Source organism: Propithecus coquereli, unplaced genomic scaffold (genome assembly GCF_000956105.1).
Source record: "Propithecus coquereli isolate 6110/MARCELLA unplaced genomic scaffold, Pcoq_1.0 Scaffold15, whole genome shotgun sequence".
Classification (NCBI taxonomy): Eukaryota; Metazoa; Chordata; class Mammalia; order Primates; family Indriidae; genus Propithecus; species Propithecus coquereli.
This window is the reverse complement of record NW_012139413.1, coordinates 3792176-3807597: the sequence shown is the minus strand read 5'-3', so window position 1 is coordinate 3807597 and position 15422 is coordinate 3792176. Positions and strand designations below refer to the sequence as shown.

The window sequence follows — 15422 nt, the reverse complement described above, 5'->3', positions numbered from 1 at the left end:
TGGTAAAGAAGACTGAGAGGAATGGTCTGAAAAGAATCTACAGAATTTATCAGTTAGGTAGATAGTTGCTGTTGCTAATGGGGTTTCAGTGGTGTGTTGGGAGTAAGATCTGGCTTGCGGAATAATTCTGTATTGTATTTATGTATTGAATTATAGATTTAAATATTTTATTAAAATGATGAAATAATTAAAAGATACATATGAACTTAGAGAATTAGATAACCAACTCTTGTGTACCCACCATACAGTTTTTTAAAAACTTTTTGTATTTAAATTATTATAGATTCATAGAAAGTTACAAAAATAGTAGAGCGGTCTGTTTATGTAGCCTTTACTCAGCTTCCTCTAGTCACTATTCACCTTAACACACGTCCTGGACTAGTTCAAATGCTAATGTCTTGGGGATAGATTATGGAACCATACAGGGATTCTAGGCAGTGCATGGTGGCTTGTATCTGCAATCCCAGCACTTCGGGAGGCTGAGGCAAAAGGGTCACTGGAGGCCAGAAGCTGGAGACCAAACATAGCGAGACCCCATCTCTAGAAAAAATAAAAAATTAGCAGAGTGTAGTGGTCCCAGCTACTCAGGAGGCTGAGGCAGGAGGATTTCTTGAGCCCAGGAGTTGGAGGCTGCAGTGAGCTATGATCACACCACTGCACTCCAGCCTGGGTGACAGTGACACCCTGTCTCAAAAGAAAACAAAATTGAATTCTATATCCCTACTTGGTGCAAGCCTGAAGTTTTAATTCTCATAGCCACTTCCAGTGGCAGCAGGGTAGATGCAAGCTTCCTTGCTGCTTTTCAGTATATATGGGTAGAGCTTTTTTCCCTTACCATATATTGAGCAGCCCTTTTCAGGATCTTGGCTCAAAATAGGGATTTCACTTATAGCCCTCCCGTGAAATATGCTCAAAGCTGGGTCTTCTGTCTGTAATAGGTCCAGTATACCCCTATAGACTGCCTTGGTGTCAGCTGGAGCTTACACCTCTGGCTTTGAGTTCCTTCTTTTCTGGCACCTGGGAATTTCCCTATCCCCTCCTCCCTTTTGAGTTTTCATCTGTATATCGTAATTTTTCATATTGATCTAGCATTCCAGTGAGTGTATTTGGGCCTATGGTTGTATTAGTCCAGTCTGGCTTGTTGTTTGAATCAGAAGTCTAGTAAATAATTTCTTTTTTTTCCTAATAAATTATTTCTTAATTTTATTCTGTTCTACAGAAAAGGATTTGAGGTCAGATTATATTATTGTTTCTTTAAAAATATTACTTATTTTTAAAATAGATAATACATGCATGTGACCTGAAATTGGAAAGATTTAATAAAAAGGGTATATTTTTCCCTATTCCCCTACCCAGCCCACCCCAGTTTCTTTTTATAGATACAACCAGTTACTGGTTTGGTATGTATCCTGGGAGATCAGCTATGCGCTAGTTTATTTATTTATTTATTTATTTTTGAGACGGGGTCTCTCTCTGTCGCCCTGGCTGGAGTGCAGTGGCATGATCCTAGCACTGCAGCCTCAAACTCCTGGGCCACTGTGCCTGGCCTACTTTATTCTTTAACAGCAGTTTTAAACTTTAACACATTGACTGCCACACTGGGAAAAAAATTTTTTTCCTTGGGGCCACTGTGTTTTATTACAAAAATAGAATAAAAAAACTTCTAAAACAAAGTGATCCTTTCTAATTTAATGAAAAATTGATTTTTTATTGTTTTCTATACATGAGTTATATGCAATTAAGTTGTCAATATTAATTATAACAATAAGAACATCAAGTAAGATTTTCACAAACCAACTGCAGGCCCCAGACGCAAAACTAGCATGAGTTAAATACAACTCACATGGCAGTTAACGTGTTAAAATAGTGTTTATAATTTTGTAGCCAGTATTCAGGATTTTTTCATCTGTTTGATAAGTTGCAATTGTATTTTCTTTTGCTGTGCTTTTAAGTCAGAACTTTACGCTAATTATATGTTACATGTATGTTTATATATATACGAATGGATTATCTGTGTTTTAATTTTTGTTCACTTCACAAACTCCTCAAAACATGACAGAATACTGGCCGGATGTGGTGGCTTATGCCTGTAATCCTAGCACTTTGGGAGGCCAAGGTGGGAGGATCGCTTGAGGCCAAGAGTCTGAGACCAGCCTGGGCAACATAGACTATGTCTCTACAAAAACTAAAAAAATTAGCCAGATATGGTGACATGTACCTGTAGTTTGAGCTACTCAGGAGGCTGAGGCAAAAGGATCACTTGAGCTGAGTTTGAGGTTGAAGTGAGCTATGATGGTGCCACTGTACTCCAGGCAGGGTGACAGAGTGAGACCCTGTTTTCAAAAAAAAAAAAAAAAAAAACAGAATATGACAAAATAGTGTGAACTATTGATTTAGAATATTTTAAGTTATGTGGAATGATAAAATAACGGAACATTAGCCCTAATTTTTTTAACTTTTAATTGATACATAATTGTACATATGGGGTACAGTGTTAAATACATATATACCATGTATAATGATCAAATCGGAGTAATTAGCATATCCATTACCTCAAACATTTATCATTTTTTAGTGTTGGGAATATTCAGAATCCTCTCTTAAAAATATGGAATGCTTCATGAATTTGCATGTCATCTTTGTGTAGGGGCCATGCTAATCTCTGTATCATTCCAATTTTGTTATATGCTGCCAAAGTGAGCACTGGCCCTAATTTTTTAGGAGGTAGTGGAAATGAGATACTGGCAATCTTACTGAAACTCATTGTGGATAGCCTTAAAAGTTCTCCTACTAACCAGTCCATGGTATTGTTTGCATATGTGCAAATAATTGCCCAAGAAATTCAGAGAGTGTCAAAGATAAAAGCCTCTCTTTTGTGTTCCTTAGCCACACTTTATACCATTGATTGACTAACTGAGCTTGGTGTGAAATTAATTAACATGGGAGCAAGAAATGGAAGCCTATGACCTAATATGTTTTCTTCCTTAGATCAACCTCTCCACCTCTCCTACACCTGCACAGTTAATAAGCCGTTCCCAAGCTTCCAGTTCTACCAGCGGCAGTATTACCCAACAGACTATGTTACTAGGGAGTACCTCCCCTACCCTAACGGCAAGCCAAGCTCAAATGTATCTCCGAGCTCAAATGGTAAGATATGAGCTACCAAAATTTTTCAGTGTTTAAGGACTTGAGAGAACAAAATGTTTCTTGATTTGATGACATAAAAGAGGCATTTTTAATATTTAAGAAATGTTTTATTTTGTGTGTATGTGCTCAGCACTTGTTACGTTGGCCATTAAAAAATTCTACTTTTAATTAATAGGGCTTCTTGGTATCAAATATAATACCAATTTTAAATTGGGAAACTAATAGAGATTCTATAACATAAGAGTGTTTATTTTTTGATACTAAATTTCATCTATTTCAAAAGTTTTTTCACATTTTAATCTGAAATTGGGATGCATTTTGTAATTAACGGCGCCTTGAAATTGGTACTTACAGTGGTACATAAATTCATTATATTTTTGACAACTTAGATTTGATGAAACAGTTAGAAATGTTAAAAATTTAGTTGTTTACTATAAGTTAGAATTTATATCCTGAGATCTCCTGAAATCTGGGTTGGAATTCCTGGTAATTTCTCAGATGATTTTTAGCTTCAGTTATTGCCATCTCAAATTCTGTAAAGTTATTTGTATTCTTATGTTCATTTTGATCTTTATTAGTATAGGAATATTAATTTGCTTATTCTGTATTTGGGAACCTACTAATTTCCTAATTTAATTGTTGAGCTTCTTTAAGGAATGTGGAAATTGGTTGACATTTATTTTATTTGATGTCTTTATAGGAAGATAGACAAAAGATTTGGCCCTAATATGTTTACTTATGTTCTTTGTCCAATGAACTGAATATATATCTGGATCCCCAGTTCTCTGAGATTGCAAAGAAAGTTTCCAGTCATGTTTCTAATGGGAAATAATGATATGACTCACCTTTTTTTCACAGATTATTCAATAGACGTTACCGTATTTCTGGATTTTCTTCTCTGGTGTTATTATATTTCTCTAATAATACGCTTTAAAAATAGGTTGAACCCTTGAAATGGTCGGGATTTGACCATTTTCGACCTCTAAAATCAGCAGTTTCATATGGTTCAAATTAAATGGAATAGCCTCTGTTTAGTTTTAGTGCTTTCAGGGTGTTTGTACTGGAAATTACCTTTTCATGAAAGTCATGCCAGTTGTCCCTTGGTATGGGGGCGGAGTGGGGGGGATTGGTTCCAGAATATCCACACACCCCCCCAACATCCCCACACCTGCGGACACCCAAACCGAAGATGATGAAGTCTCTTATAAGTAACATACATAGTATTTGCATATAACCTATGCATTTCCTCCTGTATACTTTAAATCATCTCTAGATTACTTTTAATATCTAATACAGTGTAAATGCTTTTTAAGTAATTGTTATACTATATTGTTTAGGGAATAATGACAAAAAAAGTCTATACATGTTCAGTACAGACACATTCATTTTTTTGATCCATGGTTGGTTGAACTCACAGATATGGAGAGCCGATTATACTTTGTTGTTGAATTCACTTAAAGTTAATATACTAAAGAACTGAAGTTTAAAAGATCACTTAAATTCTGGATTCACAGAAGGTTGTGGAAAAAAATAAAGATCACCTAGTTGATCATTTTAAGTTAAACAGCAATGAAGAACTAAATACCCAATACAATTTTGAAATAATATTTACACATTCTTTGAAACAACTGTTTATTACTAAGTTGAGTTGAATAATCTCTAAGTGGATTGCATTGCCTTAGAAATTAATGGCATTTGTTTCAATATTGAAAAAGAAATTGAAGTGATGAGTAAATAAATTACATGTTTTTTTATGTGACGCTTTTTTGCACGCTCTTTCGTTGTTGAATTTTGACATGTTGTGACATTTACATTTAGAATATTTCTTTAACAAATAGCTTTAAAATCAAGAGCAACCTGGGTTTGCCCTATAGATCTTTTGTAGCTGAGTGAAATTTTGTAGTGTAGTATGTGGCATAGTTATCCTTGTGGGAAAGAGGACTGAAAAGGCTTTTTGGTGTTTCTTTTTATGTTTTTCACTGAAATTTAATTTGTGTCCCAAAATAGCGACTGTAGTCTATTTTAACTTTCCATTTTAGGAATCCTGCCACAGTAGTTTTGAGCTAGGAAAAATTTAAGTATTATAGCTTATTTGGAACACAATTTGGTCTGAGGATTACTTTTTTAATATAATTTCTTTTTTTTATTATTTTTTAATTTGAAGGGGGGAGAGTAAGGAAGGGGTTTCAAATTTCCTTTTTTTTTTTGAGACAGGTTCTCACTCTGTCACCCTGGGTAGAGTGCAGTGGCATCATCATAGCTCACACTCCTGGGCTCAAGTGATCCTCCTACCTCAGCCTCCTTGGGTGGGTGAGACTACAGGCAATGTGCCACTACGCCTGGCTAATTTTAGTAGAAATGGGTTCTCACTCTTGCTCCTAGAGTGCTAGTATTACAGGCGTGAGCCACTGCACCTGGCCTGAGGATTTCATTTTACCAAAATATATTTTCTTTTTTTAGGACTAATTTTTTTTTCTACTCATCAGAATCATGACCGATTTAAAAAATGTTTTTTGAGTTCTCTATTATCAGAAACTTATCTTTGTCATGTAAAACCTCTCACTTAGGAGACAGTCCTAAACTACATTGTCTCTTTCTTTTTGTTTTTTTTAAATGAAGGGTAGGGAGTGGGGGTTGGGGTTCAGTTTTCTTTCTTCCTTTTTTTTTTTTTTTTGAGACATAGCTTCACTCAGTTGCCCCCGGTAGAGTGCAGTCTCTCATCATAGCTCACTGCAAACTCACACTCCTGGGTTCAAGTGATCCTCCAGCCTCCCAAGTAGCTGGGACTACAGGCCCAACCATGACACCCAGCTAATTTTTTCTATTTTTAGTTAGTAGAGACGGGGTCTCACTCTTCAGGCTAATCCTGAACTCCTGCACTCAAGCAATACTCCCACCTCGGCTTCCCAGAGTACTAGGATTACAGGTGTGAGCCACTGCACCCGGCCTGCATTGTCTTTCTGTCACAAATTTCAGTCTCTTTTGCCTGCTATACATTGTGTGTGGGACATGTTCTTTTGTCTTAGGGTATTTTTTTGGTTTTCTGTCTGTACAGCTGATTTTCACACCCGCTACCACTGTGGCTGCTGTACAGTCTGACATTCCTGTTGTCTCGTCGTCATCGTCATCTTCCTGTCAGTCTGCAGCTACTCAGGTGAGCTTGTCTAGCTTCATAACATGGTACTTGAGATCTGGATCTTTAGGTTAAAGATAAGCATTGCATTTGTATTTAAGTTACTGATGGTTTCAGTGCTCTTTGTTATGCATTTCAGATTGGAATTTAATAAAATACTATGAGAACTTTACTAAAATGTTTTTGTTCTGTAGAAATTATAATACCATTAAACACAGATATTTAGGTTATTTGACATTGGTCAAGGTTAATGAGAGTTTTGCTAATGACATTGTGTGTTTAGTTTTATAGTAAAGCAGGTTTATTTCTCTTATGTAAGATGTATTTTGTGTAGATTGCTTTGCAAGCAATTATATAATAACTAAGTCAAGATGGATTTAAAATTTGAATGTGAATTAAATTAGGCAAAGCTTAAATTAAAAAAATTGAGTGGGATATTACTTTATTTGGTACTAAGGAAAAAACGAACCTTAACTTTCTCCTCACATCATTCACAAAATTAAACTAGAAGTAGGGTGTAGACCTAAAGATAAAACTATAAAATTTCTAGAAGAAAACGCAGGAGACTGTCTTTGCAACTCTAGGGTAGGCAAAGCTTTCTTAGGGCACAAAATGCACTGATCATAAAAGAAAATGGTGGTAATTTGAACTTTATCAAAATTTAAAAATGTTCTTTAAAATACATGATTACAAAAATGAATAGGCAAACCACAGAGGGAAAATGTTCATAATACACATATCTGACAAAGGACTTGTACCCAGAACATGCAAATTATGCTTACAACTCAGTAAGATCATAAGCAGTTCAATTAAAAATAGGCAAATGATTTGAATAGACACTTCACAAAATAATATACTGAAAGTCAATAAGCGCATGAAAAAATGTTCAACATCATTATTTATTACAAAAATACAAGTTAAAACCACAGTGAGTATCACTATACACTCACTAGAATAGCTGAAATGAGAAAGAATGATAATACCATATATTGGCAAAAATGTGGAACAACCAGACTTTCATACAGTGCTGATGAGAGTGTAAAATGGTACACCCACTTTGGAAAACAGTTTGGCAGTTCCTTATAAAGTTAAACAAACATACACTTAACTTATGACCTAGCAATTCTCCTGTGCATTTACCCTGAGAGATGTGAAAACATATATCCACATAAAGACATGTAAACAAATATTCATAGCTGCTCTATTCAAAATAGCCCCAAATTGGAAACAACCAAATGTTCTTTAACTGCTGAATGGGTAAACAAATTTTGATATATTCATATAGTGGAATACTATTCAAAAATAAAAGAGAACAAACTACTAATGAATCTCAGAAACATGTTTAGCAAAAGAAGCTAGACTTAAGGAATACATACTCTGCGATTCTATTTATATGAAATTCTAGAATAGGCAAAGTATCTGTGGTGAAAAAAATCAGATTAGTGGTACCTGGGGCAGAAGGTCGGGGGGAAATTGATTGGGAAGGGGCACGAGTAAATTTTTAGAGTGATGGAAATGTTCTATATCTTCATTGGGGTGGTGCTTATATGGTATATACATATGTGAAAACTCATTGAACTGGTTCCTTCATTTTATTTTATGTAAGTTACACCTCAGTAAGGCTGATAACAGTGAATTTGGTTGAGTAAATTTTAAATTAAAACAATTGAGTAGAATATTATTTTGCATCATACTACATTTTGGGTTTTTTTCATAGTAAATGTTTTAGATTGCAAATGGCAGAAATTGGTATATCTTAGGGTCCATCCTTGGCTTCTTATTTTTAATTTAATAATCTCAATCTTCTGGTAAAAAATAAAAAATGACATAGTAATATTCCTTGGTATTTTTCATAGAACCTCTGTATATGTTACTTCATTTAATAATAAAGGTGAATTTTCATGTATTAGTATATAAAGATGGTAGTTAAACTCAGGTTTCTCCTGACTTGCTCTGTGACCCTCCATAATTCTTAACTTTATTGGACTTTTCTTTCCGTATTTACAAAATGAGACCTTTGTCTTTGTTAATGTTAAGATTTTTTCAGCTCTAAACTTTTATAATGTCTCTTTGTGGAATGAATTTGTTGAAGTAATGATCTTCCTGTTCTCTTTAGTTTTGATTGTATAAAACCTAATAGAGTTAGACTATTAGACTATCATCAATGTCCAGAATAGTTTAAACTTTATTTTTTCATTTATACTTGACTTTGTTCCAACTAAGATTTTAATTAGTTTACAAGATGCATACAATAAAATGGTAAAATAAATTGAAAGCATGTAAGAAAAAAGCACAAATGAAACTAGGAAAGTGGCATGTACATGGGCGTGAGATTTCTATTCAGCTTACATGCATGAAGTCGGATATGGACTTAAGTTCAACTACTACTTTAGTCATTTATTAATTGTGTGACTTTAGACAAGTTACTAAAAGTCTCTAATACTCATTCATATTTGTAGGGTAAGTTGAATGAGTAGTATGTATGTTTAATGTTTAGAACATTATAAGCACTCAGTAAGTAGTAGTTTTATTTTATTTATTTATTTATTTTTTTATAAAGGCAGGGATAGGAAGACCTGGGTTCAAATTCTGACCTCGGCAACAATACTTGCCAGCTGACTGATTTTGGACAAGGTCATAGTATAGTGTTTATAAGTATGGACTTAGGATCCAGACTATCTGGGTTCAAATACTTGCTCTACCATTTTCTTATTATACATCCTTAACCTCTCACCTCAGTTTCAACAAAATACAATAAAACATTTATAAAATAATTATACTTCATAGAGTTGTTATGAGAATTAAATATGTTAATAAATGTAAAACAGAACAGTGTCTAGTGGATAGTACTCACTAAATGTTAGCTGTTATTATTATCCTTGCTAAGCCTCAGTTTCTTCTCTGTAAACTGGAAGTAACAGCTCAGTTGTTATAAGGTATAAATGAGACAATAATCATAAAGTACTTAACATAGTGCTTGCCACATAATAAGTTATCACATGCTACTGATTATTAATACTACTTTAGTTATACATTGTCTGAAGATGAGTCACAAAGTTGGTTCTTAGCTTTCAAGTAGCTAATAGTAAAGCTATTATTAGGATGAGTTTTGTCTCAAAAGTGAAGCTCTAGCAAGGAAATCTGAATATGTGATCTTTCCGTTAATGGCTAAATTAACTTTATAATATGTAATTTTGGCAGTATAGTTTACATGTTTGGAATTTATTTAAACCACTTAAAGGATTTACAGTTTCCAAGGTAAAACAAACCAGTTGGTTAGGAAAATACAACTATTTTTAACATGTTCACAATTTGTCTTGTGGGTTCTTATGAAGAAAACATCTTATATCATCTTTAACAACATCTTTAATGTGAATGGAGTCAAAGTAATTTGTAAAAATGGGCTTTGGGGTCCAGTTTGCTGTGTTCAAGGTATGTGGCTCTGTGATGATCTGACTTAATTCAAGGATGGACTTTTGAGGAACCAAAGGAATGGATTGAGCTTTAGGAATTTCTCTATGAATGTTGTTGTTCTTTGCTGTGCTCTTTAAATGGCAGTGAGTGAGGCTGGCAGTAGTAGGTAATGCTAATGCTTTGTACACTCTACTGGTAACTTTAATTTAGAAAACTTTCTGTTCTACTCTGTTGTTTATTAAAACCATATTTGTGGTTTACGAAAATTAACTTGTTAGTAATTGAGAAATATCAGATTTGAAGTTTTATTTTAATACTCTTTAAGCTTTAGAAGTCAGTATAACAGTTAATTTTTCCTCAGTATTTAACATTTTTTATAGCATACTGTAAGAAAATAAGTTTGGAATATCTTACCCAGACTATTTTAAATGCTCCATCCCTTGTTTCCACCATGCAAAAAAAAAAAAAAAAAAAAGATTTTCAGAAAGATGTCGTAGGACAAAAAGTATGTTTATGGAAGAGTAAGAAATCTTAATTACCAAGGCTATCTGGAGAATGTTGGTGGAATTAAGGAAAAAGCCCCTTGGCTTTAAAAGCTAGAAATCCACCTCTACTACCAACAGTATGACATTCACTCTTAGTTACCTCATGTGCAAAGAAGCGATGCTATGATAATTTCTAGAGTATTTGTTAGATGCAAGTTAAATAATTGGTGTGAGAGTATTTTGGCAAGGGGGAAACTCACTGTAGAAAAGTAAGATGTGAAATTAGCAAAAATAACTCCTGCAAAATGTAAACTTTTCCAGAAGTCAAAAAGTTCCCATAATCCAATCATAGGAAAGGTTCAAATGAAATGAAAGTTGGACATTAGAGTGCCCTTATATTCTTTATCTTAGGTATATGTATATATCTTATCTTAGAAAGGTTGAGTTTTCTCTCAAAAGTGAAACTCTGTCGAGGCAATCCGAATATGTTGTCTTTCCATTAATAGCCAAATTAACTCTGTAATATGCTTTGGCAGTATAGTTTATGTGTTTGGAATTTATTTAAACTATGTCAAAATTTAAATCAAGATGACCATAGATATTATAGCCATATTCCAAAATTTATATATTCATGTAAATAATATATATAGCATATGGAAATATATACACATTTTCTTTCAGAATTCCAGAAAACAAAAGGAAAATTAGAAGAAAAATATATTATTCTATAGAAATGGATGTGCTGCAGGTTTTAGGGTTCATTATGTCAAATTCTTATTTACTGTGAATATATTTTTCATTTGAAATAATACTTTTGAGTTTTTCAGATTATTATCCACCTTTGATTATCATTATTATATGGTCTACTTTATAGATCATTTGTGGCAAATGTTAAATTTTATATTTTCTTGCTTTTGCTTCCTGGGTGATTTTAATGTGCCTCCACCGGATATTTGTTGAGATTTTTTTTGATAAATATGAACAGATTTTAATGTTAGCTTAAGAAAACCATAAATATAAGTACCTACAAAAACATAGCCGTGTAATATATATTTCAAAATTAGATATAGGAGAATACCTCAGACTTGTGGAGTTTCTATTATTTTTTTTTTTTTTTTTTTGAGACAGAGTCTCACTCTGTTGCCCTGGCTAGAGTGAGTGCCGTGGCGTCAGCCTAGGTCACAGCAACCTCAAACTCTTGGGCTCAAGTGATCCTACTGCCCCAGCCTCCCGAGTAGCTGGGACTACAGGCATGCACCACCATGCCCTTTTCTATGTATTTTTAGTTGGCCAATTAATTTCTTTCTAATTTTAGTAGAGGTGGGGTCTTGCTCTTGCTCAGGCTGGTCTCGAACTCCTGAGCTCAAACAATCTGCCCGCCTCGGCCTCCCAGAGAGCTAGGATTACAGGCATGAGCCACCGCGCCCGGCCTGAGTTTCTATTATGTTTGTAGCACTGAACTGCAGGGAGTACAAAAATGAATGTTAGAGATGAGAGCTTATCAGCCAGAGTCTCAGTATTTCACAGACACACATAGTAATATATTAGTAGTTCTAATACCAGCTAGGCATTTGTCAGTGCTGTAGGCAGTGTGACCCAAAATCTATGGGAAAATTGTTCTAGAGGGGAAGAAGAAATTATTTTCTAACCATGGCCTTTGGGAATGTTTCTTGGGAAGAGTGAGTGGGATTTTACTGGGCTTGGAAGAATGGGTCGACAGGAGACATCTTTGAGGAAGAGTGAGTGGGATTTTACTGGGCTTGGAAGAATGGGTCGACAGGAGACATCTTTGAGGAAGGGTGGCATTTAGGCAAGAGGCACTTGAGCAAGGGCTCAAAACGAAGGAAGTGCAAGATATGTTTGGAGAGTGGTGAGCAGAATAGTTTGACTAGAATGTGAGAACTATGGGCTGGAGGAGTGGAAAGTGGAGTTGAAAGTGGTTTGGGCCTAGATTGTGGAGAGCCTTGGCAATCTGAAAAATCTCGATTTTAGTGTATTTTGTTTTTGCATTAACTTTTAATAATACAATGGTTATGAGCCCATTTATATTTACATTGATACGAAATATTTGAGAAAAATCAGAGAAGACACCTTCATATGGTCTCACTTAGAAAATTCTTTCAGTAGCTTAGAATAGAACTGATTAAAACTTTGGCCTGAAGTAAACATTTGTTTAGTGCTTGCTATTGGCTGAAAATTATACTTGGCACTTGGACAGAGAGAGTTATAGCCTTTGAGCATGAGTTACCATTGTAGAGACAGAGCACACTTGAAACTGAAGAACATTTATAAAGCAGCATTGTATCATTTACTTTGTCCCTTTGGAATCTCTTTTACTTCAATTTCTCTCCAAGGACCAGAGCTAGCATTAATGTATTTGGTGCATTCTAAATAGGCAAGAAGTTAGGCTTTTTGGAGAAGCATTTTCTGCCTTTCTGTTTGGAAATGTTACAAATTTCAGGTGAGAGTAATTGGGATAATCCTTGCCACCATCCAAACTGGCAGTATGTTTAGAATGGCCCTGGGTATAGATAGGAGCCACCACACAAACCCATTTTAGGACTATGTACAATCTTTTCAGTTCATGAGATCTAGTTTTCTAAGGTAATGAGTGTCCAATAACAACAACAAAATTTAAATTTAAAAAGGACCTTTTTGAAAATGCTTTTTATAATTATTACAATAGGGTAGATGATTTGGTGAATTAATTTTCTTATAAGATTAGTGTACCCTTATAATCTCTATAGTTAAAGCTGTTAACTTTTAAATACAGTATGTTGCAGAGTAATTTTTTCATATTCATAGTTCATTTGCTTTTTTTATATATAGTTTTCATTTAGATCTTCATGCCCCTTTCTCTTCCTCTTCTCTTTCCTTTCTTGCTTTCTTTCCCTTAATGTCTTTTTAAAAAATTGCCACTTAATATTTAAGATATGATTACTTAGATTAATAACTCTCCTTTCCTCAAGGATTAATCAGTTTCAAGCGCTTACAGGTTTTTGTATGAAAAGCATAATTTAAATGTGTTGTCAGTATTGTCATAATGGTAATGATTACCACATCAATTAAAAACATCTCTTTTCATCCTTATTTTCTGTTATGTGGTTCTTAGGTTCAGAATTTAACATTACGCAGCCAGAAGTTGGGTGTATTATCTAGCTCACAGAATGGTCCACCAAAAAGCACTAGTCAAACTCAGTCGTTGACAATTTGTCATAACAAAACAACAGTGACCAGTTCTAAAATCAGCCAACGAGATCCTTCTCCAGAAAGTAATAAGAAAGGAGAAAGTCCAAGTCTGGAATCACGAAGCACAGCTGTCACCCGGACATCAAGTATTCACCAGTTAATAGCACCAGGTGGGATAAAACTTTTGTTGAAAATAGTTGCATTATTCATTTTCTTAGCAGACAGAGAAAAACAAAGCATGTCCATTACTTGAACAAGAAGGACACTTTTAAAGCATTTTAAAATGTGAATTTCATAAGTTAAAAAAAGAACATCTTAATATGTAGCATAAAAAAAGAGAAATTTAAAAAGCCCACCAGCTAAAAGAAATTGTAATAATAAAATAGATTTTTAAATCAATTGACATTTGATTAACATCGTTATTATGTGCTGGTCTCTCCTTATATTGATAAAACCTTTTAGTTGTAAAAAAAAGATTTGCCTGTTGTTTATTTAATATGCTTTAGCGGAACAACTTTAAAAGCTTGTAAAAAAGCCGTATATTATTTTGTTTAAAGTTGTCACCAGTGGGAGGAATTTGTCACTTCGAAAAATAAGAATTATGCACCGTTATTTTCCTTAGCATTTTACTTTTTTTCATCTTCTGAGAGGATCATGTCAGGGACTCACCTGAGTCATTTTCATTCTCATTTAGCTTTGAATTCCACCTGTGCTTCCTTTACTTTCTACAGATAACCTTGCCTCGTGATTCTCATACTTAAAATGTTGGGGCCATTCAGAGTAAGCTTTCTGTTAATCTCAAAATCTCAGAATTGAGTTTTCTTCACTTCTAATAAGAAAAAGAGTTATCTGCTTTCTTCTTAAAGTCAGCACCGTTTGCCTGTGTCATTGATCCCATCTTTTCTACCTGCTTCTGACCTTCTTTAGTACATAGTTATTATAGCATCTTTTGTCTTCTCATGCTAGATCCTTTCCTTTGCTTCTCAAGCAAACTTAGGTCTCCCCTATTCTTTTTTTTATTTTTATTTATTTATTTTTTAAGGCTAGTCAGGTGAGGCAGTAGGAGTGGAGAAGGAACAAAGGAATCTGTAACTGGTTGTGATCGATTTAGTTGTCAACACCACTGTACTCGGACCAGCCTTCCCTATTCTTAATATAGCTGCATTTTTTTTATATCACTGTAACTATTGTTTATTTGAGCGTGTGTTTGTATGTAATACACTGGGCTAGACATCTCACATGTGTTTCATTAAAAAAAAAAAAAATTCCTTTGTTCCAACAACCTCATCAGGTAAGCATCTTCTTTCTGTTGTTTCATTACTCTGCTTTTTTCTTTGAGACTGGGCCTCGCTCTGTTGCCTGAACTAGAGGGCAGTGGTGTTATCATAGCTCACTGTAACCTCAAATTCTTGGGCTCAAGTGATCTTCCTGCCTGAGCCTCCCAAGAAGCTGGGACTACAGGTGTGTACCACCACACCCAGCTAATTTTTCCATTTTTTTGTAGAGATGGGGTCTCAAACTGCTGGCCTCAAGCAATCCTCCTGCCTCAGCCTCCCAAAGTGCTAGGATTACAGGACTGAGCCACTGTGCCTGGCCTGCTTTACTTTTTAAAGATTTTGTTTTACAGTACTGAAGTCTGCTTTATTCTGCTTAAACCTATTTCACTTTTCATGTTTCCTCTGTTAATATTGCCAACATTCTTTACATCACCAAATCTCAAAATCTTGGCATTGTCTGATTTCCCTACTTAGAAATTTTTCCTCATTTTGAACTTCTGTAGCATTTTATGCTCTGTTATGGTTCCTTTGCTTTTATAGTTACTTATATACTTATTTATCTTAGCTTCTTTACTAAATAGTAAGTTCCTTGAGGGTAGGATAATAATATTGAGTGCTTCTGTATGTGTCAGGCACTATTTTAGCACTTTATATTTATTAACTGTTTAGTCCTTTTTCAGATTTGCTTTTTCATCCTTGTATCTTGACAGTACTAAGTTGTGCCTCATATGTACTTACCTACATTAGGTGGGCAGTATGTATTTGTTAGATTAATAG

General features: G+C 34.5%; 1 protein-coding gene across 2 annotated transcripts in view; it reads left to right on the top strand.

The window, feature by feature from the left end:
* PHC3 (polyhomeotic homolog 3 (Drosophila)) overlaps nt 1-15422 on the top strand; it is a 73159-nt gene that overhangs the window by 24198 nt on the left and 33539 nt on the right. The window contains exons 5-7 of one of the 2 annotated variants that reach the window (XM_012640179.1): nt 2989-3147; nt 6203-6301; nt 13292-13538. In XM_012640179.1, coding sequence (XP_012495633.1) covers nt 2989-3147; nt 6203-6301; nt 13292-13538 — 505 coding nt within the window. The remainder of the gene's footprint in view (nt 1-2988; nt 3148-6202; nt 6302-13291; nt 13539-15422) is intronic. The other variant, XM_012640180.1, reaches the window with a different exon arrangement.